This window comes from Balaenoptera borealis (genome assembly GCF_965194805.1).
Source record: "Balaenoptera borealis genome assembly, chromosome: 8".
NCBI classification, from domain to species: Eukaryota; Metazoa; Chordata; class Mammalia; order Artiodactyla; family Balaenopteridae; genus Balaenoptera; species Balaenoptera borealis.
Genome location: NC_138865.1, coordinates 119,150,237 through 119,176,911, shown reverse-complemented (window position 1 = coordinate 119,176,911; position 26,675 = coordinate 119,150,237). Strand labels below are relative to the sequence as shown.

Here is a 26,675-nt window from a genome sequence, read left to right as displayed (position 1 = left end):
TGCGTGGACTGACCTGAGGGGGGCTCCTGTCCCAGAGCGTCTGGGCCCAAGACATCCGATTTCTGCTGGCCTTTTGTCGCTTTGCTTTGCTCAGTACGTTTTCCTGCCTTTAAAGGGTTCCCCAAACCTGGGGGCCTCAGCCTCCAGTCTGGCCACCTCCCAGTGCCACCCCAGTTACCCACAGGCCCTCCGAGGAGAGGACGGGCGCAAACTTCCCAAAATTGCCTGATAAGAATGAGGGCCTTCATCCAATTTATTTTCTGCCAAGAATCAGAGAGAGAAAATCATTTTTCTCTCAAATCTTGAGCTGGAAGATATCCTGCCCTTGCATGAGTAAATCAGAGGTAACTTCATTCTCCGTTTATGACGGACTCTGGGCCCTCCTGAAAAATTTCGTCTCAAGGGGATTATCTTCTGCCTTAGTTTAGCTGCCTTATAAACAGACGATCTTAAAGTCTCAAGTTGGCCCCTGAAATGGTAAATAATAAACTGGGTGAAATTCATGTCAGGAAAATTCTAAGAACATGACACTCAAGAAATAAACTGAATAAAGTTCATTTCTGAGGTGAGAGATTTTTTTTATTAATTTTTATTGGAGTATAGTTGCTTTACAATGTTGTGTTAGTTTCTGCTGTACAGCAAAGTGAATCAGCTATATGTGTACATATATCCCCTCTTTTTTGGATTTCCTCCCCATTTAGGTCACCACAGAGCACTGCGTAGAGTTCCCTGTGCTATACAGTAGGTTCTCATTAGTAATCTATTTTATACATAGTAGTGTGTATATGTCAATCCCAATCTCATCAGGCGAGAGATTTTAAAAAATGGTTTTGCAGAAACAGAATTTCCGAACACTGAATCGAGTGGGCGGAGATACTTGGACCTGGTCTGGGTGGTGTGTGTGTGTGTGTGTGTGTGTGTGTGTGTGTGTGTGTGTGTGTCTACACTTACACACATGAACTTTCATACATTTCCATTCCATTCTTTACATGAGTTGATTTTTGTATATATGAAAACAATGCTCATGATTTTAAAGTTGAAACAGTATAAAGAAGCCAGCAGAACAATGCAGCATCTCCCGGCCAGCCCTCACGCGGGGCCACTCCGCAGAGGAAGTCTCACTGCTAACGGTGGCTGGCAAGTCCCGGGGGGAAATGCCACTCTGCCGTCTGTTCTGCCAGTCAGGCCACCCCACGGCCACCGGTGAGATCAGCCCAGCCAAGGCTTTATGTGGACCCACCTCATCCTCTCCAGCAGAGGCTCCGGGCGCAGATGGTCAGTGTCGCCGCCCCTCCGAACAGCCGTGTAGGTGGGGTTTGCTTTGCTAAGTGAAGAATCGTCTTTGTGGAGATCCGCCTGCGTGAACCGTGTGACCATAACCTCGGGGCAGAGTCCACGAAGCGGGGTCGGCAGGCTTCACACTTCACAGACGCTGGTGGGGATGCAGTCCTTCATCCTCCCGTCAACTCGTTCGGGGGTGCCTGCATCCCCCACGTCCCCCCTAGGGACCATCAGTGGCGGGGGGCTGGGGGGGAGGAGGTGGCGCCTCCTTTCATTGGAGTTTCTTTCATTATGAGAGCACCCTTAACTCTTTTAGGGAAAACAGGCACAAATAAAGGGGCCTCTGGCTTCTGTCACTCGCACTGACTCTGGCCCTGTGGTCCTGGCTGTCTTCCTGGGGGTCCCCTGCTCCGTGTGGAGAGTAACTGAGAAAGTCCCTAAGGGTTCCCTGCTCCCTTGACAGAAGGGCAAAGGGAGGGACAGAGGGGAGCAGAGACCGCACAGGGCCCCAGAGCCTGACTGGAAGCCCACCCACCGCCCTGGTCCCTGCTGCCAGCGCTCACCCATCCGGGAGACGGCAGAGCTACTGACTGTCGTTCTAGAAGAGTCAGGCCTGGGCTGAGCAGAGATGCCAGGGTGACCCCTGCCTTGGAAAAGGGAGCCCACTTCATGGTGGTAAGAACAGGGGGAAGGCGGCCTGTGGGCGGATCCTAGGAGACCCAGAGCTTGCACAGTGAGGAGGCTGATTGGGGGGAAACTAAACGCCAAAGTCAGCACCTCTTACAACAGGAAAGTTTTGATAAAAATAGATGTCCTTCTTGTTCCTCCGATGAAGATCTTACAACATGCAGGAGATACAGCTTCCCCAAAGTTACAGTATAAATGTGTGTGTACGTGCATGTGTGTGCACACACGCGTGCCTGTGTGCACATGCAGGTGTGTGTGTGTGCACGAGCGTGTGTATATACATAGGTATCTGAAGGTCAGTGGATTCAAAAAGGAGAGAAGAAAGCACTTCCCTTTCCAGAATCTGCTTATTACCCATCAAACCCTTGGATTTCTGATTTCCACAGGAATCTGTAATTCATGCCCCTCCATGTCTTCAATTGTTCTTATTTGGAAATTTAGCCATTAAATTGATGAATGCTTACAAAATCTCAGCGTGGTAAAAGCTGCCCTGGGCCTTACCCCCAAGCCAGAAACCATAAAGGAAATTTCACAGATTTGGTTACACAAATTGAAAACTCGTGCATGGCCAACAAAACAAACCAAAAGCTAAATCCAAAGTTAAAAGAAAAATGACAAACTGAAAAAGAAACGAGTATACACTGGAGATGGGCTAAATCCTTAATGCAAAAAACTCTGGAACAAGAAAGACACACAGCCCAATAGAAAATTTTTAAATGCTCACAGAACATGTACAGGCAATTTTCCAAACGGCCAATAGTAAAATAAAACGATGTTCTACACCACCACCAGGCAAAGAAATTAAAATCAAAGTGGAAAAGTCTTGTTTTACCTGTGAGGTTGCCAGACGCGAATGCAAGGAAACAGCCCAGCCCTGCTCCCCACTCAGTGGGTGGACGGTACGTCAGCTGGGCGTTTCTGGAGGGCATTTTGGCCAAAATGCTTCCCAGTCCTCAGCCCAGGCGAGGTCTCTTCTAGGAATTTACCCTGAGGAAAACTCAGCCGGCTTCCAAGGACATGTCAGCAAAGATGTTCATCACGGCACTATTTAAAAACTGTGGAAAGGAACTTCCCTGGTGGCACGGTGGTTAAGCAGCCGGCTGCCAATGCAGAGGACACGGGTTCAAGCCCTGGTCTGGGAAGATCCCACATGCCACGGAGCAACTAAGCCCATGCACCGCAACTACTGAGCCCACTGAGCCCACGTGCCTACAGCCCATGCTCTGCAACAAGAGAAGCCACCCCAATGAGAAGCCCGCGCACCGCAATGAAGAGTAGCCCCCGCTCGCCGCAACTAGAGAAAGCCCGCACCCACAATGAAGAGTAGCCCCCACTCGCCGCAACTAGAGAAAGCCCGCACCCAACGCAGCCAAAACTAGATAAATAAATAAATAAAATTTTAAAAAATAAGAACTGTAAAAAAAAAACCATGCCAAAATATTTATAGAGTCCCTATTTCTGGCTCATTAGGTTATTAATTAGATATCTTTTCCCAAACTTTTGGTAATGAAAGAGTATGACTCATAGTGAGAAGACAGTGTTTATTAAACAATTCTCTGAAGCATGAATGCTATGTTTTCATGGCTTTCTTGACACTTGGCCCCAAAATTCCCTAGGCGGATAAGGCTAGAAATAGCCCCCTTCTCATTCCTGCAGGAAAAAGCCTCTGATTTTTTTCTCCTGTCCAACTTCTGGCACTTTTTAGACAGGAAACGAAACCCCAGTTCACCCCGAGATAGGTCTGGGTCAGGGGCACGGAGGCCGGTAGGGATGGAAAGACAGACAGTCTTTGTGTCTTGCTTTCAACCTGCCCCTCCCGCTGGTCGGGCTCCATCCCCACCAGCCCCAGCACCCTGAGTAGCAGTGGGACACCACAGGCCTCCGGTGAAGATCTCTGAACTGTTAGAAAAATCAAACAAAACCAGAAAGAACTTCAAGGCCACACAGTCAGCGAAGAGACCAGAAAACAGAACTTGTGTTATTGTGCGGGGCGGGGCGGGGGGGGGAGGATGTTCCTGGAAGACAGTGCTCCCTGCCCATTCCCAGACAGGCCAAACGCCCAGGACAGATGTGTCTTTAACATCTGTTGCCTCTGTTGGAACCCGGCTGCAGGTACGCCTATGGAACCAGTCACAGGGTGCCCCAGCCTCCACCCCAGCCTCCACAGACCCCCAAGTCCAGGCCAAGGGCCTACACACGCTCAGGTGCTCAGTGACCATTTCCTGAACGACTGAGGGATGCTCTGCTCTCCCAGGTCCCCTGCGGCTCTGAAGTCCTGGGCTTCCACTACACATGAGGCTGCCTATCGAGCTTCCCTGCTGCAGGACCCCGGCCCCTGGGCGGGTTGTTTATCCATTCTTAGCCTCAGGTTCCTTATCCCGAAGTTTGGGGTGACGCAGGAAGCACAGACACAGAGAAGCATTTGGCAAAGGCAGCGGGAGGCCTGGGCGGCTTTCCTGGAAAGAAGGCTGGCCCTGCAGCACTGGAGCTCGGGGTACTGGGGGGCAGGGGGGCACAGAGCGACCCGCTGCTTCCAGAGAGCCAGACTTGAGCTCTGTGCAGACTTAAGGCAAGGAACCACCTCCGCCAGCCCGGAGGAGGAGGAAGGAGGAGGCACGGTGCTAGGCACACAGCGGACACTGGCCGTGTAGGAGCTTCTAGTAACAGGACTGCTGATGAACATAGTAACATCATCCACGATAAAGTAGCCCATCCGTGCGCCTCCCGGCCTGAACTTCCCACCGGGGACCGCGGAGGCAGGGCGGCGTCTGCCAACACGGCCACTGACTCAGCGCGCGCCCCCCGCTCCCGGGGCAGTTGGGGGCCAGGGGAGAGGGCGCCCAAACAGCACCGGAGGGCCCCAGCCTCTGGCCGGAGTGGGCTGGGGGTCAGACATCACTCCGACTACTCACTCCGATCGCACCGGGCGCATTTCGGGGGGCCGGCCCGAGGCTGGGGAGGGGCGGGGCGTCTCCGGAGGCTCGGGCCGCCTCTGGGCTGGGCGGGCGCGGGCGCGGGGCGCGAGCGCGGGCGCGGGGGCGGGAGCGGGGGCGGGCGCGGGGCGGGCACGGGGGCGGCGCGCGGCGCCCGCGCCTCCTCCGCAGCGCGGCCGGCAGGTGGGCGCGCGCTCGCCGGGCGGGGGTCCGGCCGGGCCGCGCGCCTCCCCCGGAACTCGGCCGTGCCATTCCCATGATGCCCAGCCACCGGGCACGGCTTCCGGAGCGCGGCCGCCACAGCCCCGCCGCCGCCGGTAGGTCCGGGGAGGGAGCTCCGGGGGCCGCCCCGCCCCGCGCGCGCGCGCCCCGCCCTCCCGCGCGCGCCCCCGGCGCCGGCGGCCCGGCCCCTCCGCGCCGGGACCCTGCCGCCTCCCCGGGACGCGGCGCGCGGGGCGGGTGCCGGCGCGGGGCCGAGTCGGAGGAGGGGGCCTGGCCGGAGGGCGGGCATGCAGGCCGCACCGCGGCGCCGGGCTGCCGGGGTAGGGGCCGCGGCGGGCGGGGCGGGCTCGGCCCGGCGCCGGGTAGTTAGCTGGCGCGGCGGGCGGGGATCGCGGCCTCAGAGGCGGCTCCTGGCCGGGCCCCCCGCCTGCGCGCGCCCGCGTTCCTCGAAGCCGGCCGGTCGCGGGGCCCAGGTGAGGCGCAGGTGAGGGCCCGCGGCGGGACAGCTTCCGGCGCGGCCGAGGGCCCGGGGCCTGGCCCTCCCGCTGAGATCGTGCCCAGCGCCCCGCCCCGTGCAGCTTCCCGGAGGGTCACCGGGCCCCTCGCCCCCAAGCCTACCGAGCCCAGAATATAACCCGGGCGCAGCCCTGCGTGGAGGCCCGACCCCTTCCTGCCAGAGAACCGGGTCGCCTCTCCGGGCGCCGGGATCTCTCCTGGCAGAGGCTGCGCTGGGGGTGAGCGCCGCCAGGCCGGGAGCAGAGGACAGGGCAGGGTCAGCCGGGAGGGTCTCGCCTGGCTTTCGGCCCCCCAGGCACTGGCAATGGCCCTGCAGCTTTGCTGGGGAGCCGTCCTTGCTGTATTGTAGTAAAGTCTCCTCTTCCGCAGGCCAGGGCCAGAATTCCAGCGCACGCCCACTTCAGGCTGGCCCTCCAGCGAGGGCCCTCCTTCTGGGCCTTGCATCCTGACCCTCACCTCCCTAACCCTGGGGAAAGTCCAGCCTGGGAGGGAAGAGCCGGAGCTGCACAGCGTTATGACGAAGCCACATCGCGTGCGGGGAGCCAGACTTGGCCAGGGGATGAGCGTTAGCGAGGCTCTGTCCTCCTGGAGGTTGGTGTCTAGACTGAGAAGAGACCCAGGTGCCCTCCTCCACTGTTCAAATTCTGGCACCACATGGCTTTGGGGTGCAGGGCTGGGTGTCCTCACAGCCACCCTCCAGACCTGGTCCCGGGGTTCTCGAGGAGCAGGGTGGCAGTTTGACAAAGCGGAAGCCCCCAGGCTTCAGCCCACAGTCTCTCCAAGTACAGTTTCGGGGAGTTTTCCAGAATGATTCATCTCATGTAGGTGATTGTTTTAAAGCCACAAGCTGTCGCTGGAGACGCCCTCTGAATTTTTAACCTCATTCTTGCGCTAGGTAATTTGACAGTTCAGAAGACCGCTCACTAGGAGTCCGAGCTCTGGACAGTCATTTAAGAGCTATGAACATGGTCAAGGTGATGAGGAGAGAGCAGCGTTTTTCCTGCCGCCCACTCTGCTACCTGGAGTGGAAACCACTGCAGCTTGGGTTCATCCTTGGGCCCACTTTTTCAGATAGCAGTGCTGTTTAAGAAGTTAATATTCCTTACGTAGACTCTTCACAGTTCAAGGCCTATGCAGATGTCTCGTAATCTCTGTCATTTTGCCAAGGCATTTTGCCAAGCACAGCAAGGTGGGCACAGCCCAGTGAAAGAGCCCTCCCCCTCCCCATTGTTGCTCCCCACTGCTCTTGGGAGGGAATCTCCCTGGAGGGCGGTGCTGTGGGAGAGATCATGGACTGTTATGGGTGCTCAAATCTGAGGACTGATAAATAGCCTCACAGGAGAGTTGGGAATTAGTTGTGGTTAATAGTGTTTGGCCTCAGGGTAAGTTCTTCCAAAATTGAATTTTGAGCCCTTAAATTAATGTGATTTCTTTCCCCCAAAATATTTACCAGCTGTAGTTTCAGCCTCTGAATTAGGTCTCTGATTCTCTTTAATCTTGGCAGTCAAAAGTCTGTTTAAAAAGTGGGCACAAGATGCTACAGCGTAGAGGTGGGGGTACGAAGACCCAATCCCCGAACCGTTCTGCAAACGTCACACTGAACCTGGACTTGAAGGGAATCGCAGGTAATTGCAGCAAATTCTTTTACATTGTAGTCTCACTTTTTTGAGCATAAATAGTAATAGCAAAGGTCTTCCTTCTGAATTGGTCGTGCCCTCTGGTTTATTGCTGGTCCCACCTGTTTGGGCACGTCCGTGCCTAGGTGGCTGGGCTAGGCTTTCCTGGAAAGGACTGTGATGTGTAAACACAGGATTCTTTGCTCGTCAGGAAGGAAGCTCCTGAGGGAGAAGGGTCCGCATGGGAAGCAAAGCAAACACACAGGCCACTTCCGGCCACCCCCCAAGGCTCCAGGGTGGTGACCGCCTTGCCTGGCACTGTTTTGGGTTGGAACTCAATTTCCCTGTTTCCACAAGCACTGCCAAGCTCTCCTCTTGCATCTCGGCTACTTTGCATTCCAGTTTGCAGGGGATCGGGAGAGGTCAGAGAAACATGTTAAGAACTGACAGTTATATGACGTATTTTGCGTCTTTCTAATCGGCTGCGTACAGCCTGCGTTATGTTCCCCTCCCAGACCGGTAGTGTAAAGGCTGTTGGGAGCAGGTCTTCAAAGTGTTCCCAAGACTATGCCAGTGGTTCTGCCAACCCAGCCACATTTGGTCTGAGATACGAAAGCTGTGGAGAAACCACACAGCATGAAAAGGGGCGCCTGGCTGTGTTTGGGGCAATTTCTATATTAATTACCTAAAAATAATCATACAGTCCCGTGAGACCATCTGGCAAATATACATTCGACGTTTTAAAATAAAGAGGCTTTGGTATAAGTGACTCTTTAAAGTTGTTTGGGGAGATAATGTTTAAATGCTCCCATCAAGTAACTTCTCATTTCAGGAGCTCCTGATTCGCGTCAAGGTTGGACCTACCCACGACGTCTCACTGAACCTGGATTCATACTGGTTGTTGTTTTCCACCTGCAGAGAAGCACTGAGTCTTTATCTCATTGGCACTTCCTGACAACTTTTGGAGGTAAATAAGACCTCTGTTCCTGTACCGGAGAAGATGGACAGAGGGACGGGGAAAGGACACTCATGTGAGCTTCCGCGAGCTCACTGCGGGTGGCCCGGAAGCATTTTCTCATGTAGCTTCGTGGCCGTCCTCCATCTACAGCCAAGGGAAATGAGGCCCGGGAGGCGTGAGTGACTTGCCCTGGGACCCGCGGCCGGCTGGACCCTCACCAGGCCCACCGCTTCTCCGTGACCTGACCTAGGGTGCCATCCCGGCGTGCCCTCTCCTCCAGGATGTGAAGCAGGCAGAGAAGCAAAGTGCCGCCTCTCTGCGCGTCCCGTCGGCTAGGATGTTTCTCATGAATGCCCCTCCTGTGCTCGCTCTGCCGTCCAAATGGGAGGCCTTTGGCCCACCCGGGAGCTGTAGGTTTCCCGGATGCTTCTCAGAGCCGAAAGAGGGCGTCTCGAGAGCGGCGGTGAGCGCCAAGGTGCAGATGGTCATCAGCACGCTTCAGGGGGACGGGGGGGCCGCCCTGGGCATGAGCGGTGAGCATGCCCGGCAGAGAAGCCAGAGGGCGGAGAGGGGCCGCGGCACCAGGCTGGCTACCAGCCCCGCCTTTGCTGCCTGTGGTCTTGCTGCTGGTTTTGACCCCAGGGGGGAGGAGGAGGCCGCAGACCTTGGCCCCCTGGTGCCGGATTCGGACAGTGATGATTCCGTGGACCGCGCCATTGAGGAAGCCATCCAGGAGTACCTGAAGGCCAAGAGCGGAGCCGCCCGGCCGCCCGCAGCCAGTCAATGCGAACCAGAGCCGCCTCCCAGCGGCACCCCAACCGCCCTGTGTCCCCCAGACCTCGCAGCTGGCCCCACTGCTGTCCCCGGCAGCCACAGGGGAGTCGGCGAGGACCGGGGCTCTGCCTCGCCGCTCAGCGTGAGCAGTGAGGACTCCTTCGAACAGAGCATCCGGGCGGAGATCGAACAGTTCCTCAGTGAGAAGAGGCAGCACGAAACCCAAAAATGTGACATTCCTGCAGACAGAAAAGCAGACCCCAGTGACAGCTCGGCCAGATCGGCGTCTAGATCCAGCAAAGAGCCGACGGGCAAGGCGCAGCAGCAGGAGCTGGCGGGCGCCTGTAAGGAGTTCATCTTCCGGAAACCTCCCAGGTCCGCAAAGGCTGGCGCGCTGCCCAGAGGCCCCAGGTCCAAGGTCACCGTTGAGCCCGCCCCGGCTGCGGGCCGCCCTGCAGAAGCAGCCCCTGGTAAAGTCGGGGTCAGGAGGGGCACCGGCTCAGCGAAGAGGGGAAGGCGAGCCCGGAGCGCGGCCCTGGTGCCTGAGGCGGCCGACTCAAGCAGCGATGATGGCATCGAGGAGGCCATCCAGCTGTACCAGCTGGAGAAGAGGAAGGAGGCGGGTGGCGAGCCGCCGCAGAGGGCCCTGCCCGCGGAGGAGAAGGGCCCCGGGGCCCCTGCACACGGCACGGGCCTCTGCACCAAGAGCACCTGGCCCGAAGCCCACGGGAAGACCCCGGGCAAGAAGAAGCCGGTGGCCGCCAAGGCCGCGGACCTCAGCCCGGGTGGCCTGGACCCCGACCACCCCGCCAGGCCTCCCAGGGAAACCGTGGCTCCCGCACCTCTGGGAAGTACGGCTGCCAAAAGCAAGTTTGTGGACGGGTCCCCGTGCCGCGCAGACACATCCGCGGAGCTGATGTGCGCTGAAGCGATCCTGGACATTTCCAAAACGATCCTGCCGGGCCCCCTGGAGGGCGGCACCAGACCCCCGCCCGCCAGCCCACTCTTGTGTCCCCACGACGTGCCTTCCTGCTCCGACGGTGACAGCAGCTCTGTGGACAGCGACGACAGCATCGAACAGGAAATCCGGACATTCTTGGCTCTGAAGGCGCAGTCAGGGGGGCTGCTGCCCAGGACGGAGACGTGCCCGCGGCCGGCACACAGCCCGCTGCTGCCGCCCGGCCTCAGCGCCTCGGCCTCCAAAACGCCGGACCTATCGCTGAGCTGCAAGAGGAAACGCGGAGCAGGCAGCACCGTCGTGCGGCCGTGCGCACCCAAGAGGACCAGAGAGACGGCCGAGGCGCAGGAGAGCGCCCGGGACGCCGACCGCAGCCTGGGGAGAGCGCAGCCCAGCCAGGGGAAAGCCGGCGAGGCCCCGGGAAGGGAGGGTGAGACCTGGGGCCAGCCTCTGCCCTGCAGGACGGGCGTGCCGGGTGATGAGCACAGGGCCCCGGTCACGCAGGGCACCGTGCTGCCGGGCCCCGGGAAGGCGGCCGAGGCGAGGCGCGTGGACGAGAAGGAGAGCTCCGAGGACAAGAGCAGCTCGCTGGACAGCGACGAGGACCTGGACACGGCCATCAAGGACCTGCTGCGGTCCAAGCGGAGGCTCCGGAAGAGGTGCAAAGACCCCAGAGCCGGCTGCAAGAAGAGGGTCAGGTTCAGCACCACGGAGACGCAGTTCCTGGATAAAGTAGGGGGCTTCCCCAAAGACTGGAAAGACCGAAGCCCACATCTGCTGAAAAGCTGCCTCTCAAAGTCCAAAAAAGAGAGCCCGGGGAGACCCTCGCACGTCCTCTGCCGAGAAGCAGTGAGAGCAAAGCCAGACGGCCTGGCAGCCGAGGACGTGCCCCCGGCTGCCCGGTCCAGGGGCCAAGCCGCAGGAGGGAGCCTGCTCTCTGGTGAATCGGAAGCCCGTGAACTTCATGGTCCGGCCCCAAGCCCCAGTTCCCTGTCTGATGACAGTAGTTCTGTAGACAGTGATGACAGCATTGAACTGGAGATCAGGAAGTTTTTGGCCGAAAAGGCCAAGGAGTCCGTGAGCGGATCAGAAATTCAAGGAGGGGGCCCCACCGCTCTCGGGACGGGGAGCGGGGGCAGGCCGGAGCTGCCGTGCCGGAAAGTGCCACCTCCCGGCCCGGCCCTTCAGCCCGGCATGTGCACTCGGAGCCAGAGGTGCAGGGGGCCCCTGCAGCCGGCCGAGGGACCAAGGGGCCCGGGCAGAGCCTTCGCTCCGGCCGGGAGGAGTAGCCCCCGTGCCCAGCAGGCCTGCAGCCCTGCAGCCCTGGCCAGATGCGAACTGGTGCCGCCCAGGGGCACCAGCGGGACCGCATCTGCCAAAGGGTCCCCAGCCAGTAGGAGAACCGCCTATGCGCCCAAAGATAAGAGCCCGAGGGGGGCCGAGGCTGCCGCGGGGGAAAGCACATTGGGTCAGCTCCCGAGCTGCATGGAGGCTGGCACTCGGGCAGAGAGCCGGAGCCCACTGGCACGGACCCCGGGCGCCGAGCGGGAGGGGAGGCCCCGGGCCGGCCTCGCCCTGCCCTGGGCTGACTTCGCCCCCCAGAGCCGGTTGCAGAGCACCTGGGCGCTGAGCACGAAAGGCAGGGACACGGCGGCGTGGAAAGGAGGCTTCAGGGGCCAGAGAGAGAAGGGGCTGGAGGGCCAGGCCCGGGGCTCGCCCAGCCTCGCCATGGACCCCAAGAGAGGCCTGCCCTTTGCCGGCTTCTCGCCGCTGCTCTCCACACAGCTGTTTCACTTCGGGAAGAGTGTCTCCTGGGGGGGGAAGCAGGCCAGCCTCTTCAGTACCCCGCTGAGTCTGCCTCTACAGGGCCCATCCTTCTCGGCCTTCCGAGAGACCCAGGCTGGCCACGGCCCAGTGTTCGGAAGCTCACACTTGCTGGTGAAGCAGGAGGGTGGCCGCTGGCCGCCCAGGAAGTCCCAGGCAGGGCTCAGTCTGCCCGACAGGAGGAACTCGGGGCCGGAGGAGAGCATCTTAGACCTGCGGTACAGGCGGAGTCGGGTGGATGGAGACGACGAAGACCAAGAGGCCCTGGGCAGTGACATCAGCGAGTTCAGTGATGCGTCTGTGGAGGAGGGCGGCAGCCCCTTGGCCAAGGGCCCCGTCCTCCAGCTGTGAGCACGCTCCTGGCCGCGGCAAGTGTGGGCGAAGCGTGTGTGTGCCTGTCCCCACATGTCACACGCTCCTGATGAAAGGGCGGAGCCCTGGAGCCCCCTGTACAGCCTGTATATATGTACACTAACGTGAAAGGATGTTTTTATTTAACAGATGTGTCCTGGTAAATATGATTTTTTGTAGGCTTTTTGTAAATTATTTAAAGTGCTGTAAAAAATATTTTTGGCGAATACCATTGTTGGATTTTGTAGGGCATTCCTCGGGGCAGTTTTCCGTGGTCTCCGCACTAGTCTTAGATCAGCAAACGCTTGGTTACGACTGCCCCTGCACTTGGGGTTGATCGCTGGTGGCCATGGCCAGTCGTGGCCACAATTCGGGCCTGAGGAAGGCAGCAGCTGGTGCCCGCCTGAGACGCGCCAGAACGCCCCGGCCATCTTGGTTGGGACGCTCCTGGGCAGCACTTCTTACGTAAAAGAGGCCACAGGCCCCCAAGAGGCCCGAGATGTCTTCGATTGGAAAAGCGTTTCAAAGCACAATGGCCAGCGAGCAAACCGGCCATGCCAGTTGCACGTAGAAATCCTGAGTGAGATCTCAGGGCCGGTCACCAGTTCACACCTGAAGCCTGTGTTGTTTAATGTCCAGTCCTGTTCAATTATGACATGATTCTACCAGCTCAATAAACCTCTTTTTTATACGGGAGCTGCCGTCCTTCGTTTTTAATCACAGCTCTAAAAAGGTACCAGGCAGCCCGTGTGTTTTAAATGCCCTTGTCCTGATCTGTGCAAAGCAAAGAGGCAGCGGCTGCCTCACGGGTTCTGGTGCCCGGAGTCCTGAGGACCGAGGACAAAGCCCAGCGCCCTCCGGGAACTGGGCTCGCTGGGGCTGTGCTCCACCAGCAGGGGCGTGCCCGCGCTCTCGGTGTGTTTGCGTGGCAGTGCCACGCACACAGGGAGGAGCGTGGCGTCCTGTGCCTGTGCTCTGAGCCTGCTGCGGTGCCCACAGCTACAGAAGAAGCAGGTGGGAACCCGCACACGTGAGGCTGAGCACTGACGTTTACCCGCGATCGTCCAGCAAACTTCGATCGGCTGCCCCGAGTGTGACAACTCAGCAGTTTAGCTGCAGTGGGCCTGGAGCAAGGTTTAATTTGCAGCTGAAGTTGTTATTCTAATGTGCAAGTGAATTTTCTACATGTTGTGCCCCCCTAGGTCTTAGCGGGAATTCACTTCTGTACCCAAATGGGGACGTGTGCCAGCACCCACAGGCAGTGTCCACTGGGTCAGATGCTGTGACAAGCAGGCCCTGTGGACTCCGCGACCGTCCGGTGCCTACAGGCTGTGCATTCGATATTTCTGTTGTCGAATATTCATTCACTTAAGTGCTTCCCGGAAAAACAATTCATTAATCCATGCTTTAAATTTCATTTAATTTTGAAGGAGTGCTTTTAACACTTGAAAACAAAAATCAGCTTGTTTTGTATATAAGAACTGGTTTTTTTGGTTTTGGTTTTTTTTTTAATGCTAATAAATCAAGCACTGCTCACAAGTCAGTTGATGTAGTCTGTCCTGTGCAGAGTGGCCTTTGCAGGATGTTGACGTGAGAACCCAATGTCTAGGACCTGCCACTGTGCCATCGTGCATTTAGTCCTGAGCACCTCTGCTCCAGCGGCCCATCCCAGTCTCCCCCAGACCCTTTGCACCTTCCTCTCCCCCTGCCTCCCCAGCCCCGGTCTGTGTGCTTACTTGGCAGTGCAGGCCATACCTGGTTTTCACAAACTGGACATAAACGAGATTGTGCGGGCCCATCCCTGGATTGCCAACAAGCCACGCTGCGTGAAAGCTTTTGCTTTCCCTCTCCCCAACATCCTAGGTCAACTCTGTCACACACTGGGGCCAAGGTCCGAGGTCCCCCTGCACCCTGTCTGCAAAGGGGGCTGCAGTGGGGGGCAGACGGGAGCACTGTCACAGAGTGATGGCCGTCTAGACGTTTGCAGCCCTGGTACAGCTCCTCTGATGATCCGGGCCCGACCCCGCATCCGTGCATCACAGCATCCCCGGAGCTGCTGCATGAGATGGCACACGTGCCCGCACTTGTAGGAAGAGTCTCGGGGAGGATGCGGTACCAAATCAAGCTGTAATTACTAAGACCTGCAGATAAGTCCGAACCAAAGAGCCCCTCTTGCTTCCCAATGGGGAGGGGGTGGGCGTCTATGTACCTGGGGCCACAGGTTCATTTCACCTAATGCAAAGAAGGGGGAGAGACCCGGTTTTTGAGGTGTCTAATGCTCTGGGTTAGGTCATCCTGGGGTCACTGTGTCGCTGCAGGAACTGCCCCCTTTTCTGGAAAGAATGGGCCCGTTTCAGAAGTCCCAGCAGAATAGGATGGGAGTGGGAAGAGGGGGAAGTCCTGGAGGTTAGTGTTTGATGTTCACCACCCACGTCTCCGCATCAAGGAGAGGCTCTTCCTAAAGAGAAGAGTCATGGACTTCCCTGGTGGCGCAGTGGTTAAGAATCCGCCTGCCAATGCAGGGGACATGAGTTCGAGCCCTGGTCCGGGAAGATCCCACATGCTGCGGAGCAACTAGGCCCATGTGCCACAACTACTGAGCCCACGCGCTCCAGGGCCCCTGCTCCTCAACAAGAGAAGCCACTGCAATGAGAAGCACGTGCACCGCAACGAAGAGTAGCCCCCACTCACCACAACTAGAGAAAGCCTGCGCGCAGCAACAAAGACCCAATGCAGCCAAAAATAAACAAAACTTTAAAAAATAAACAAAGAGAAGAGTTGCTCTGAACTTTCTCTTTTGCTCAGAATCTGAGTTATCAACAGGTTTTCCCAAAAGCTGAGACACACTCGCAGTGGGAAACCAGGCCCTCAATTTAAATACTAGCACTTTATCTGCTCATATAAAAAGTATTGCCACCTTGATCCTCCTCTCTCCTTGAAATTAATTTAAAGGCCTGTGTAAAGGGGGCGGGGAGGGGGAACTATTATATTATTTGCAGAATCTTTGAGATTTCTGGTGTTTTGTGTGCTGAACAGAGGGATTTTTTTTTCCCAGTGTCAACATATTTTACTATGTATTTGAAACCATTTATTCTAATTGACTGTAAATAGAAGATTAAATATCACTGAAGAAAAATAGACAAACAAATGAAAATATACTTTTAGAGTAAGGAGTTACTGGTTTTAAGCCAACTCAGCCGCTAAATTAAGCGATTAGTAAAGTCTTGTGAAGCTTTGTCAATGTTTCATTTCAGAGTGGAATAGAGGCCAGATAAAGTAAAGACCTACTCCTGGATGGGGAAAGAGTTTCTCTGGAATTGCTGTGCAGTTTATTTAATAACCTGTGGAAACTGGTTTTTGTTACCCTGTTTGGATCGCCTTTCCCGTAATTGTTCTGATTGGATTTCAGATTTCAAAAGAACTCAGTACAAAGGTCAGAAGAATGATGGGTGTCATTTTCTTCCCATTCTGTATGCTATAATGCCGAACAGAAGGCGTGTTCTTGTAACTTAGGATTAGACCTGTCAATCTAAACTCTTTTATTTTCCCTCACACATAAAGATTCCAGTTTGAAAATATGTTAAAAAGATAAATTTCATGATAATCACTGGAGTTCCTATATGACTCGTGCAAACATGTAGGAAGTTAGGGTGTGTCTATGGGGTCAGATGCTGATGACCTGGCCCCTCCCAGAACCCCCCAAGGCAAGTTCAAGCCCAGGACGTGCTGCAGGGCACCCCCTCTGGACCCTAATTTTCCCATCCATAGATGGAGGTACAGCAAGACCTGCCCCAGGCGTGAGCATCAGTTGAAGTGACACTGTCAAAGCTCTTTGAAAACCGTGAAACAGCAAAGTGGAGGGGAGCACGGCACCTCACGGGGGCCCAGGCGCCAGGAGCACGTGGGAATTGGGAGCCTGAGCCGGAGATGGTGGGTGAGTTTTCAGGAAGACGGGCATGTACGTTATACCAGAGGTACTTCGGTTGTCCATCTTTCCAGACATTTATTCTACGTACAGAGTCTAACATTCCATTAACTCATTAGCAACTGATACAGAAATATTGGTTATTGGCTATGACAATTAAAGCACTTCAATGCCCCATTTTGATGCCAGAAGTAACTTCGTAAAGCTCACTGGTGTGCTTGGCATGTTTTGTTTGTGGATGTCAGCTCGACTGACCGTCCCAGCCCGGGCCCTGACCTACACACGCTGTCCTGTTCCGGGAGCGCAGGTGCTCACCGGGTCTAGCTCGGAGGAGAAACCCCTGACGGCTGCATCCTCCCCTGGATCCCCTGGGCTTCCCAGCCAGCCGCAGAGGAAGGTATTTGTCCTTTTCAATGAGTTTAGAAATTGGATTGGTGAGCTCTTGTTTTTCTTTTCTTATTTCAACAGAGGAGAAATACAGAAACATTCTGAGGATTTTGGTATTTTTAACGAAAAGTTGTTTAAAAAAAAAGGCATTTTCAGTGTGATGCCTGAAGTCTGTGCTACTTTTCCAGCTAAGGAGAAGGATATGACATAGACCCTGGCTCCAGACTCAGCTTGGTACCTTCTCTATTCAATAGATTGATTTTCTCTGGAAACCATTTCCACCCCAAACTGAACGTTAAGAATGTTGCTGAAATGTTTACTTTTGTGTAATAATAAGTTTTTAATGAAGAAATAACCGGTCACGGTATTTCATTTCTTCCCAAATTCATATGTGAGTAAAATCTCTTTGGGTAAAAACCTCTGTAAACAAGGTAGCGACGACGGTCTGTAACAATGATTTCTTCTGTCTGGTTCCAACACCTTCCAGACTTCCTGTGATGACCTGTCATAAAGGAAGGTGGGAGGAATCTATGTCTGGAAGATATATATTGTCGTAGAAAATGTTTTCTTATTGAGGACCCTCTACATCATAGTAAACATTGATTGAGAACTAACTACATGGAGAGAGAAATCCACTTTATGTAGCTATTACCCCCACCTGAGAAAAACATGGTCTTCCCCCGCCTGATTTTTTTTAAACTTTTTATTGAAAAGGGGCAATGAACAGCGAGCGGGGAACCCCGAAGTACACCTCACCCCTCAGCAACAAGCAGCACTCACCAACCTTGTTTATTCCGCCTCTGCCCCGGCCCTGTTCGTGGCCAGGGGGTGCTCAATATCGCTCCAAGCTTGGCCCGGGTCAGGGCCAGTAAGGGCCCTCCTGCCTGGTCCCGCCTGGAGCTTTCCTCCTGAGGTCCCCTCTGCCTCCTCGCCCAGCCCTCGTCCACACCCAGGCTGAGCATCCTACCCTCCCTCCGTGGCTCGGCAGGATGCTCGAGAACAGAAACCACGCGTAGTTTGTCATGAGTATAAAAATGGCTCCCAAATAAAGATGCAGGTGGGGCTCTCCGGGCGTTCCCAGCATTCAGACTGAGATCGGGGTCCCAGGATGCCCACCGCCCTACTCATTGATTATACCTGAGTCAGGGATTGGGGACACGGAAAGGTTTTTAATGGAAAGTCAAGCCATCAGCTCTTTTTCATCTAGATGTAAAACAGAGAAAGTAGGGCATCATAGCCCCGTTTGCAAATTTTTTCTAACCTAGAGAGGAAAGATATTTTCAGGGAAAGCAGTGAAGTGTGTCCCTTTACAATTGGGCAAATTATCAAAGATTAGGGCCGCCAATTGTCCAGACTATCTCCGCCAGAGCCGGGAGGCCCCTCAGTCACAGATGGACGGCTTGCTGACCCTGTAGCTGGGGTGGAAGTTGAGCCGGTCGTAGAAGGTGATGTAGTTGTCCGGACCCGTCACAATGCTCTTCTCCATGTAGACGTTGAAAGTATTGTTCTGGAACATTCCACCAGCTGCAACTTGTCTGGAAAATTTATACGAATTTGGATAAAATACCTTCTGGAAGTGAAAAGGGGACACTAGGGTTAGTGATACACGTTAACACTCTTGAGCAATCAGTCATTAGGTATTTTTGGCAGAAAAATAAAAATTTGTAAGAAAATGTTTTTAAATTCTTATTTTGTAAGAAAATGTCCTCTCCAATCCTAGGAAGCAGAGAAGCCGGGGTGGGCAGGATGGCTGGCCTAGTTTGCCCCAACCATCCCAATTTATGCCTAATGTCAGGGAATAATGATTAATGGTGCCTCCTTTCACTACTACATGGATAGAAGAATCAATTTTGGGGCCACCTGAGCAAGGCATTGCCACACCTGAATATGGTTACAATGGGTCAGGCCCAAACCTGTTCCCAGTTCAGCTTTTGCCAACTGTACAACTAGGGCAAGTTACTGGACCTCTCTGAACTTGCGTTTTCTCTTCGGTGGAAAAGAGATAACATCAGTAGGTTTCCACCTTGATGGTGTATTAGAATCCCTTGTAGAACTTTAAAACAATTCTGATGGCCACACCGCCCCCACCAGCCGAGGGGTCTGGGGAGGGGATGCCCTAGCGAGGTGGAGGTGCAGCGAGAACACAGATGAGGCCGCTGGTGTGTGCGGCCACCCAGGGGTAGGAGTCATTTCAGCAATACAGCATCCCCAGGTGACCTCGAGGTTTCTGACAGAAGTGGCCTGGACCACTGTCAGATAGTACACTTGGGACAGGTGGCCTGTTCTAGGCTCCCCTCGTGTCAAGTAGATCACTTGATGTTTTGTCTCCTTGGCAGGAAGCAAGTACCAAGAGAAATGGCCCTCAGTGCATTTGTTTGTTTTTTGTGGTGGTTGTTTTTGTTTTGTGCTTTGTTTTGCTTTGTTTCGGTTTTGGCTGCACCCTGCAGCTTGTGGGATCTTAGTTCCCTGACCAGGGATCAAACCCGTGCCCCCTGAAGTGGAAGCGCGGAGCACTAACCACTGGGCAGCCAGGGAATTCCCAGGGCATTTTTTTTTTTTTTTTTTTTTTTTAGAGGGGGAGACCTCTAGATCCCCCTCCCACCACATTTCTTTTTTCTTTTTTTTATTTATTTATTTATTTATTTATTTATTTATTTATTTATTTATTTATTTTTGGCTGTGTTGGGTCTTCGTTTCTGTGCGAGGGTTTTCTCTAGTTGTGGCAAGCGGGGGCCACTCTTCATCGCGGTGCGCAGGCCTCTCACTATCGCGGCCTCTCTTGTTGTGGAGCACAGGCTCCAGACGCGCAGGCTCAGTAGTTGTGGCTCACGGGTCTAGTTGCTCCGCGGCATGTGGGATCTTCCCAGACCAGGGCTCGAACCCGTGTCCCCTGCATTGGCAGGCAGATTCTCAACCACTGTGCCACCAGGGAAGCCCCCCAGGGCATTTTTAAATAGACTTTATTTTTTAGAGCAGCTTGGGATCTACAGAGAAGCTGAGCAGAGTGAAGAGTTCCCACGTCGCCCCCCCGGCAGCACACGCAGCTGCCCTGCTGTTCAAATCTCCCATCAGTGTGGTGCATTTAGAACAACTGAGCCAATGGCGACGGCTCATCGTTAACTAAAGTCCACAGCGTACGTAGGGTCCACTTTTTGCATTGTACATTCTGGGTTTTGACAAATGAATAATGAATGACGTGTATCCACCACTACAGTGTCATTAAGACTAGTTTCCTTCAGTATTTTCTAAAACCCAAAGAATGCATTTTTATTTTCTGTTCCCATGCGGGAAGGAAACACTGAGTGCTGCTGGTTGAGTCCCATGGCCACACTCAGGTCAGGAAACTGGAAACCAGGTTCCAGATAAAGCAGGTCGATAAGCAGCAGGAAAAACTTCTAAACTTGCCTCCGGAGAACCTCGGTGCTTCACGTCCCACTGCCTCATAAGACCAGCAAATGGCCTTTTTTATAAAAGCAAAACATCTGGACCTATGTTTGTAAGTGTGTCGGTCTTTTTCATGGAAATACCTGATCCCTTGATCCTGGGACAGTGACCTTTAAATGCTCTAGAAACTTTCTAGATAAATAATCTTCTCATAAAAGCTCTATCCCCCATGAAAAACAAGTAAATAAGCAATTATCATGATCTTTTAACATGAATAATTTGGAAGAGAAACAACAACACTGCCAGCCCCAAAATGGGAGGCCCTCCTGTCTTGGGTACCCACGGGATGCTTACACTGGTCCATCTGCCCTTCACCTGGACCCAGCAGGGGCATCAGGGGGTTCTAGGAGGCTCCCTGCCATGTGAGGTTGATCAGGGGGGTCAGGTTCCCCAAAGGTGCATAGATCCCGGGGTCCTTTTGTAACCTGTGCTTTCATCAGCCAGTGCTGCCTCTTAAGGTCACAAGTTAAATATTTCATAAAATAGGCTACTCCTCCAAAAAGAAGCCAGTTCCTCATTTATTTGCCTCAAAACCTGCTGCTTTAAGTTACGAGAGTTGGCTGGTTGTACGAGTGAATGGGGCCAGCCCTTCGGGATGTTGTAAGGAAGCCTACATGCCCTTTTTTCACCCTTAAAATCATTTCATTGCTAAATTCATTCGTTCGTTTATTTCTACGCTGCCCTGTCCCAAAAGGAATTGAGGTGCGCCCTCCCCCTTCATGATGTTGGAACTGCGGGCCTCTCTGCACCTCCCCCTCCTGATGTGCTGCTCTTTTGAGAAATCCAGAGTCTCAGCCTCCTCCTAGAGATGCCCCACCTGTGCACCTTTCCTTGCTTCCTCCTTACCGGCATCTCGTGCACGGTGGGTGCTCTGCTCCCATAAGCTTGGTTACTGGTCCTGTACACTGAGGGGGGCTCCTTGGTCCTAGCAGATGAGAAAAATACTCTTTTCCACTCATTTGTTTTAATTCTGCCCAAGCCACAGCTTTAACACATTTGGTTGATGGAGCTTTGTTGGAAATGCCCCAGATGGGCGATGCAGCCGTGAACCTGGGCTCCTGTGGAGTGCAGGGCTGGCCTTCCTGGCAGGCTCAGCCTCCCTGACTCCCTCTGCTGACCTCTGCCAAAGCCCTAAAGAACTCCCAGGTGGCAAGTGCTGGTCCTCAGCCTCAGCGGGACCTGGGCCCATGCTGTCATTTCCTGGGTGGGTGGGTAGGCTGGGAGCTGTGACTCCGCCTCCAGGCCTGCCACTCGCGGGGGCGGCGGCGGGGGGGGGGTCCCTCCACTTCTGAGCCTCCAGGAGAAAATGTTCTTGCAATCTCTATGCTATTGGTACAACAGTTTAACTAGTGGCTGTGGGCTCAGATACCCCAGCTCTGCCTCATACTAACTCTGGGATCTGTCTTTCTACAACCCAGATATCCCTCCGGGGAAATGAAGATGCTAACAGAGCCAACTCTGTGGGATCGTGGAGGGACTAAGGGGGGGAGGGGGGGAGCAGGGAAGGCGCGCACAGCCTGCCCAGCTGTGTCTTAAGAGGCTGCAGCGCGCTGGAACAGCTGGCAGGCCACGCCCCTCGGCAGCCTGGTGATGGAGGTGTTGCCATGCACCTCAGGCGGACAGGTCCTCTCCGCCTAGAAAGGAGAGGAGACTGGCCCCGCCCTAGAGGGTGCGGCTGGGATCAGCCCGAGTTGTGTGATTTCCCCTGGGCAAACCCCGTCCCACCTCGCTGGCGGGAGGCCCACTCACTCCACCCGCGAGTCGCAAGCCGCAGGCAGCACCTCCGCGCTCATTTGGCGGTTAACAGCTGACCCCGCTTTTGACTTGGGGGCCTGGAGGGGGCCTGCGGGTTCTTGCACAAAGGGCCATCTGAGCAGAGCGCAGGACCAGCTGGGCACCTGGCTGGCGGCTGGACCAGGAGCCCTTTCTTTCCTCTTCGTATGCCAGGTGGACCCTGACCGGACTCCCTGGTCCTCACCTGTAGCCCCGAAACCATGCCGGGTTGTTGAACCTGGCCGGCAGGTCCTCGCTCACGCGGTAGTAGTCGCTGGTTTTCTCCGGGGAAGCCTTGGCCTTGGGCTCCTCCTGCTCCGCGCACCCCTGGGGGTCCTCCTCGGACATCTCGCCTCGGTCCACCCGAGTTTCGGGGGGAAGAAAGAGCAGGCAGGAAACAGCTTCTCGGCCCTGGGCCGCGAGGATCCGCGCGGCGTCCTGTTGCTAAGCGACGGCCCGGTCACCTGACTGGGTGGGCGGGATCCTTAAAGGCGCCGCGCATCCTGGGTCTGAGGCCGCCCACCGCCGGCGTGTGGGGCAGAAGTCCGAGGTTCTAGAACCTTCCGTGGGGAGCCGCGAGGCCCTGGGCTGGCTGGGATAATAAGGCATTACTTCCTGGGGCCGCAGTGCCGGGAACCCTATGATCAGTAGCCTTCGGCGCCAACATTTTCCCAAATGCGGTGGGGGGCAGATTTCCAGGCAGATGAAACCCCGGGACTGGGGCTTCATCGGCAAATTGCGGAGTTCAGGTTCTCTAAGGCTGCTCCGCTGTAACGATCCGACGCTCACCGCGTGGGCCAGGGCTGCTCCTTGACCCCCACCCCCGACTTCAGGCCCCTCAGTACGCTGCATCTAAAATTAAGACTCCAGGTTTGCCTAACTTTATGGAATCTTTCTCAGCCAAATGTTTAAAAATTAAAACACTTTTGGACAGCGGGAGGTTGTGCTGGACTGGCCGCAGGTGAAGACGGTCCCCATCTCCCGGCGAGTTCCCGCGGGACGGCTGGGAACCTCCTCGGCAGCCGGGCACTGTGCAGGGAGGGGGCGAGGGGAGGAGTATCCAGACCCCGCGCTCGACAGGACCCCAGCCCCGGCCCCGGCCCCACGCTCCTTGCGGGTCCACGGTGCCCGGGCAGACCTGGGGCGCAAGGCCCCGCCCTCCCCAAGGACTGCGTGCTCCGACCCGGGGGGCAGGCGGGGGCCAAGGGGCGGGGACGCGTCCAGAACTGGGGTGCCCGAGAGAGGCGGCGGGCGCTCAGTGGCACCCCCGGGCCTGCAGGTGGCGCTGCGGCGAAGGCGCGGGCCGCGGCCGGAAGGAGGAGCCGCTCGTGGGGCCGCGCCTGCCCGTCTTCCGCGTCCGTCCATCCGTCCGCCTCCCGGAGTCCACGCCATGGTACCCGGCTCGGTCCTACCGCGGCTGCTCGGCGCGGGTGAGGCGCCCGGGACCCGGGAGTGGAGAGCGCGGCGGGGACCCTCTTCCGGGCCGGGCGGCGGGAGGGAGGGAAGGAGGGAGGCGGGCGGCGGGCGCGCGCCACGAGTTTGCTGTCGCCGCAGGTGTCCGGCGCCGGCCGCTCCAGCTGCACCTCGTCCAGACGGCGACCCCGGGCCCGGCGGGGCCGAGCGGCAGGACGCTGGGGAGCGCCGCGGCCTCCGCGGCCCGGGAGCCCGAGCGCAGCAGCGGTAATGCCAGCCCTGCGGTCCTGGGGGTTTGAAATTGCCCCGCTGCTGGGAGTCCCGGGCGCCCTGGGTCTCCATGGGGCCCCTGGAGGATGCGGGACCGGGGAGGGCGAAGGGCGGCCTTCCGCCCCTGGCAGCCCACGTGCTGGGCCGCACGAGCTTGCAGCCCTCCGAGCAGCCCCACCGCCGAGTAGGGCCGAGGCCCGCCCCCCACCCCGATCCGCGGCCGGGGAGCTCCCGCGGGCGGCTGGCGGGACCACGGGGACCTCAGACACCACCCGGCTCCCCTCCTCTCCGAGTGAAGACTCGGCCACGTTTATCCAGGAGTGAAGCCGGGGTCAGATCCCGGTCTCCGCCCCGAGCCTCCAGAAAAGGCCTCTGGGGACCCTCAGCATCTGCCCTCCCGCAGCCCCCAGGCTTGGGAGCCGGGGTCCAGACCCTGCATCCTCTCCCTCTCCCCGCCCCAGATCTCAACGAGAGGATCCTGAGTGAGCCCCTCAAGCACTTCGACTTCTTCAATGTCAAGGAATTGTTTTCTGTAAGAAGTCTCTTCGATGCCCGGGTGCACCTGGGACACAAAGCTGGCTGTCGGCACAGGTAGGTGACGCCCCTGGCGAGTGTAGGGGTGCCCAGGGGGCTCGGGACCCTTGCCTTGGGGTCCAGGGCCGCTCTTTCAGTTTGTTTTAAGAGGGTCTAGCTCCGTTTTCTTCCAGATGGGATCACTGAGCCCCAAGGAGGGGCAGATGTTTATTCTCAGGCCCCGTTTGCTACCCCCGACACCCAGGCCCCGTGGACCTTGCTGTGGGGCTTATGGTCCTCGGTGGGGTCAGGCCCGCTGCTGCTGGTTCCCAGACAGGCAGGCCAGCCTGGAGGGCGGTGCTGGCAAGGCCGTCGGCATCTCGAGGGGGGTCTCCAAGGGCACGCAGAGGAGTGGTGACTGGCCCAGTCTTTTCACGTGGCGACTTTGATGGCTGGGTTGGGCGTGGATTGGAGGAGCCGTTAGGAGGCCGGGGAGGGAGGCAGTTGTAGATGTTCAGGGGGAAGGTGAGGGGCCCAGCGGCGCCGACAGAGCCGGAGCAGTGGTTGGATGTGGGGTGATGGGGGCAGAGCCGGAGGTCCGGTTGAGCAGAGCCCAGAACAGGTGTCGACGTCCTTCACATCAGGAACTTGGGTGTCGACATCCTTCACATGAGGAACTTGGTTGTCGACATCCTTCACATCAGGAACTTGGGTCCGGTGAGGGTGACCCTTTGGCCACCCCAGTGGGGATGTCACGCAGGCACTAGGGAGAAGCAGCCTGGGCCGGGGGCCACCGCGTCAGGACCTTTTGAGAACATGTGGAGTGGAGGATGGAGGAAAGAGGAAGTCCCAGGCGGGAGCCCTGGGCAACCAGCGTTTGAGAGTCTGGGAAGAAGGGGAGGGGCCGGGGCATGGGAGGAGGGTGCGCCACTGTAGGTGCTGCGGGAAGTCACCCGAGGTGAGGGCACGTGGGGCCTTGGGAAAGCTCTTTGGAGAGGAAGAGACACAATCCAGGCGGGAGTGAGCGCAAGAGTGAACGGGGTGAGGGGGTGCAGGAGGGCGGTCTCGCACCCCCGTCCCTCGGCCCGGGCCAGCGGGTCTGTGCCCTCAGGGTTCCCCTCCTGGCTGGCTCCTGCTCCAGCCCGCCACACTTGCAGCCCGGGGCACCCCACTGCCTTTCTGGTCCCCCAGCCCACCCCGGGGGTGGGGGAGGCCTCAGTTGTAAAGTCTCAAAGATGATGATAATGACAAGGGTGGGAGCCAGACGAGCAGCACCGGGTGGGACGCTGTCCGGACGTTACGTTTGAGTGTCCAGACGTCCGTGAGGGCCCAGTCTGTTAGACACCCCACGCGGCGAGGTGTGGAGGTTCAGAGGGTTAAGCCACTTGCCCGAGACGTGGAGTGGCCTGCAGCCCAGCCTGCCCTGCTCGCCCACCCTCACCCTCCCACTGCCCGCGGCTGTCACTCCTGGGACAGCGTCCCCGCTGCCGTCGTCATGGTGAGGGCTGCGGACTGTACCAGCCCTGGGCTTGCCGTGCCCCCCGTGCAGGGGCCCGGGGCCGGGGGGGGGGGCGGCGCGTGAGAAAGGGCGGGTGGAGGTGGCCACGTGGGGCTGGTTCACACTGGTCTTGGTGGGTGTCCGGCAGGTTCATGGAGCCGTACATCTTCGGGAGCCGCTTGGACCAGGACATCATCGACCTGGAACAGACGGCGACGCACCTACAGCTGGCCTTGAATTTCACGGCCCACGTGGCCTATCGCGGGGGCGTCATCCTGTTTGTGAGCCGCAAGCGGCAGTTCTCACACCTGATCGAGAACGTGGCCCGGGACTGTGGGGAATACGCCCATACCCGCTACTTCAAGGGCGGCCTGCTGACCAACGCGCCCCTCCTCCTGGGCCCCATGGTCCGCCTGCCCGACCTCATCATCTTTCTGCACACGCTCAACAACGTCTTTGAGCCGCACATAGCCGTGAGGGACGCGGCCAAGATGAACATCCCCACCGTGGGCATCGTGGACACCAACTGCAACCCGTCGCTCATCACATACCCCGTCCCGGGCAACGACGACTCTCCCGCGGCCGTGCAGCTCTTCTGCAGGCTCTTCCGGACCTCCATCCGCCGGGCCAAAGAGAAGCGCAAGCAGGTCGAGGCCCTGTACCGACTGCAGGGCCAGGAGGGCACCAAGGGCCACGGTCCAGCTGACCCTCCTTCCCCGGGGGTGCAGGCCGAGCTGGACTTGGGTCAGTCCCCTTGACCTGCCTGCTCTTCTCCCGAGTGAAACAGCAGCCTAGTCTGTTCCGAAGCTGGGAACCAACCCCCATACCCACCCCCACCCCCAGCATGGTCCTCAGCACCTTCCCAGTTGTTCCAGGCTTTGGGTCCCTGCTGCTAGGAACGCTTCTCAGCAGCTGCCCGCCCGGGGCTCCACTTCAGACCCGAGGGCCCAGCAGGCTCACTGGGCAAGTGGCCCGCCTGAAAAGGACCCGTCGGAAAACATCCCGTCCCTGGAGTCTGAAGTCCTTGCTTCTAACTCGAGATGAGTCCCTTGTATGTTAGGAAGGTTCTCACCAGGTTGCCTTTTCTCAACCAAAATACCCCTAGGTTGGGCTGCTTCCCTGCTGCCTGGTTTCAGGGGCTATTTTATAACATGAGGTTGCAGGGTGAGCCACTAAGAAGATCCCATCCAGGTTGGGACAGGCTGGGCAAAGCAGACAGCATGATTTCAACAGGAATAAAACTTAGATTTGGGCAGAACGGGGACCTGGACCATTGGTTTTGCAGTGTGGTCTGTGTGGTTGGTTTTCATCGGCACCCACGGGGCCCCTGGA

The 26,675-nt window shown here is 57.0% G+C and overlaps 3 protein-coding genes across 16 annotated transcripts; 2 read left to right on the top strand and 1 right to left on the bottom strand.

Moving 5' to 3' along the window:
• Positions 1 to 5,033: 5,033 nt before the first annotated feature.
• On the top strand, positions 5,034 to 12,814 carry PPP1R26 (protein phosphatase 1 regulatory subunit 26). 10 transcript variants are annotated; one of them, XM_082403169.1, is made up of 4 exons: positions 5,034 to 5,218; positions 6,009 to 6,230; positions 7,144 to 7,264; positions 8,088 to 12,814. In XM_082403169.1, the coding sequence occupies exon 4, from the start codon at positions 8,551 to 8,553 to the stop codon at positions 12,118 to 12,120; it is 3,570 nt and encodes a 1,189-aa protein (XP_082259295.1). In that variant the 5' UTR covers positions 5,034 to 5,218; positions 6,009 to 6,230; positions 7,144 to 7,264; positions 8,088 to 8,550; the 3' UTR covers positions 12,121 to 12,814. The 10 variants fall into 10 exon arrangements, with proteins under 10 accessions (XP_082259295.1, XP_082259299.1, XP_082259294.1 ...); XM_082403171.1 differs by lacking the exon at positions 5,034 to 5,218 and adding an exon at positions 5,369 to 5,596; XM_082403170.1 differs by lacking the exon at positions 5,034 to 5,218 and adding an exon at positions 5,369 to 5,607.
• A 4,767-nt stretch (positions 12,815 to 17,581) lies between these two features.
• On the bottom strand, positions 17,582 to 22,708 carry PIERCE1 (piercer of microtubule wall 1). 5 transcript variants are annotated; one of them, XM_082403214.1, is made up of 3 exons: positions 21,855 to 22,708; positions 20,702 to 20,801; positions 17,582 to 17,967 (listed from the first exon to the last, which is right to left on the bottom strand). In XM_082403214.1, exons 1-3 carry the CDS (start codon positions 21,995 to 21,997, stop codon positions 17,818 to 17,820), a joined length of 393 nt encoding a protein of 130 aa, XP_082259340.1. In that variant the 5' UTR covers positions 21,998 to 22,708; the 3' UTR covers positions 17,582 to 17,817. The 5 variants fall into 5 exon arrangements, with proteins under 5 accessions (XP_082259340.1, XP_082259341.1, XP_082259339.1 ...); XM_082403215.1 differs by having other exon boundaries at positions 20,723 to 20,801; positions 21,855 to 22,701; XM_082403213.1 differs by having other exon boundaries at positions 17,582 to 17,999; positions 20,723 to 20,801; positions 21,855 to 22,700.
• A 232-nt stretch (positions 22,709 to 22,940) lies between these two features.
• MRPS2 (mitochondrial ribosomal protein S2) lies at positions 22,941 to 26,613 on the top strand. Its single transcript, XM_082403211.1, has 4 exons — positions 22,941 to 23,079; positions 23,204 to 23,329; positions 23,794 to 23,923; positions 25,492 to 26,613. The coding sequence occupies exons 1-4, from the start codon at positions 23,040 to 23,042 to the stop codon at positions 26,099 to 26,101; spliced, it is 906 nt and encodes a 301-aa protein (XP_082259337.1). The 5' UTR covers positions 22,941 to 23,039; the 3' UTR covers positions 26,102 to 26,613.
• Positions 26,614 to 26,675: the final 62 nt, after the last annotated feature.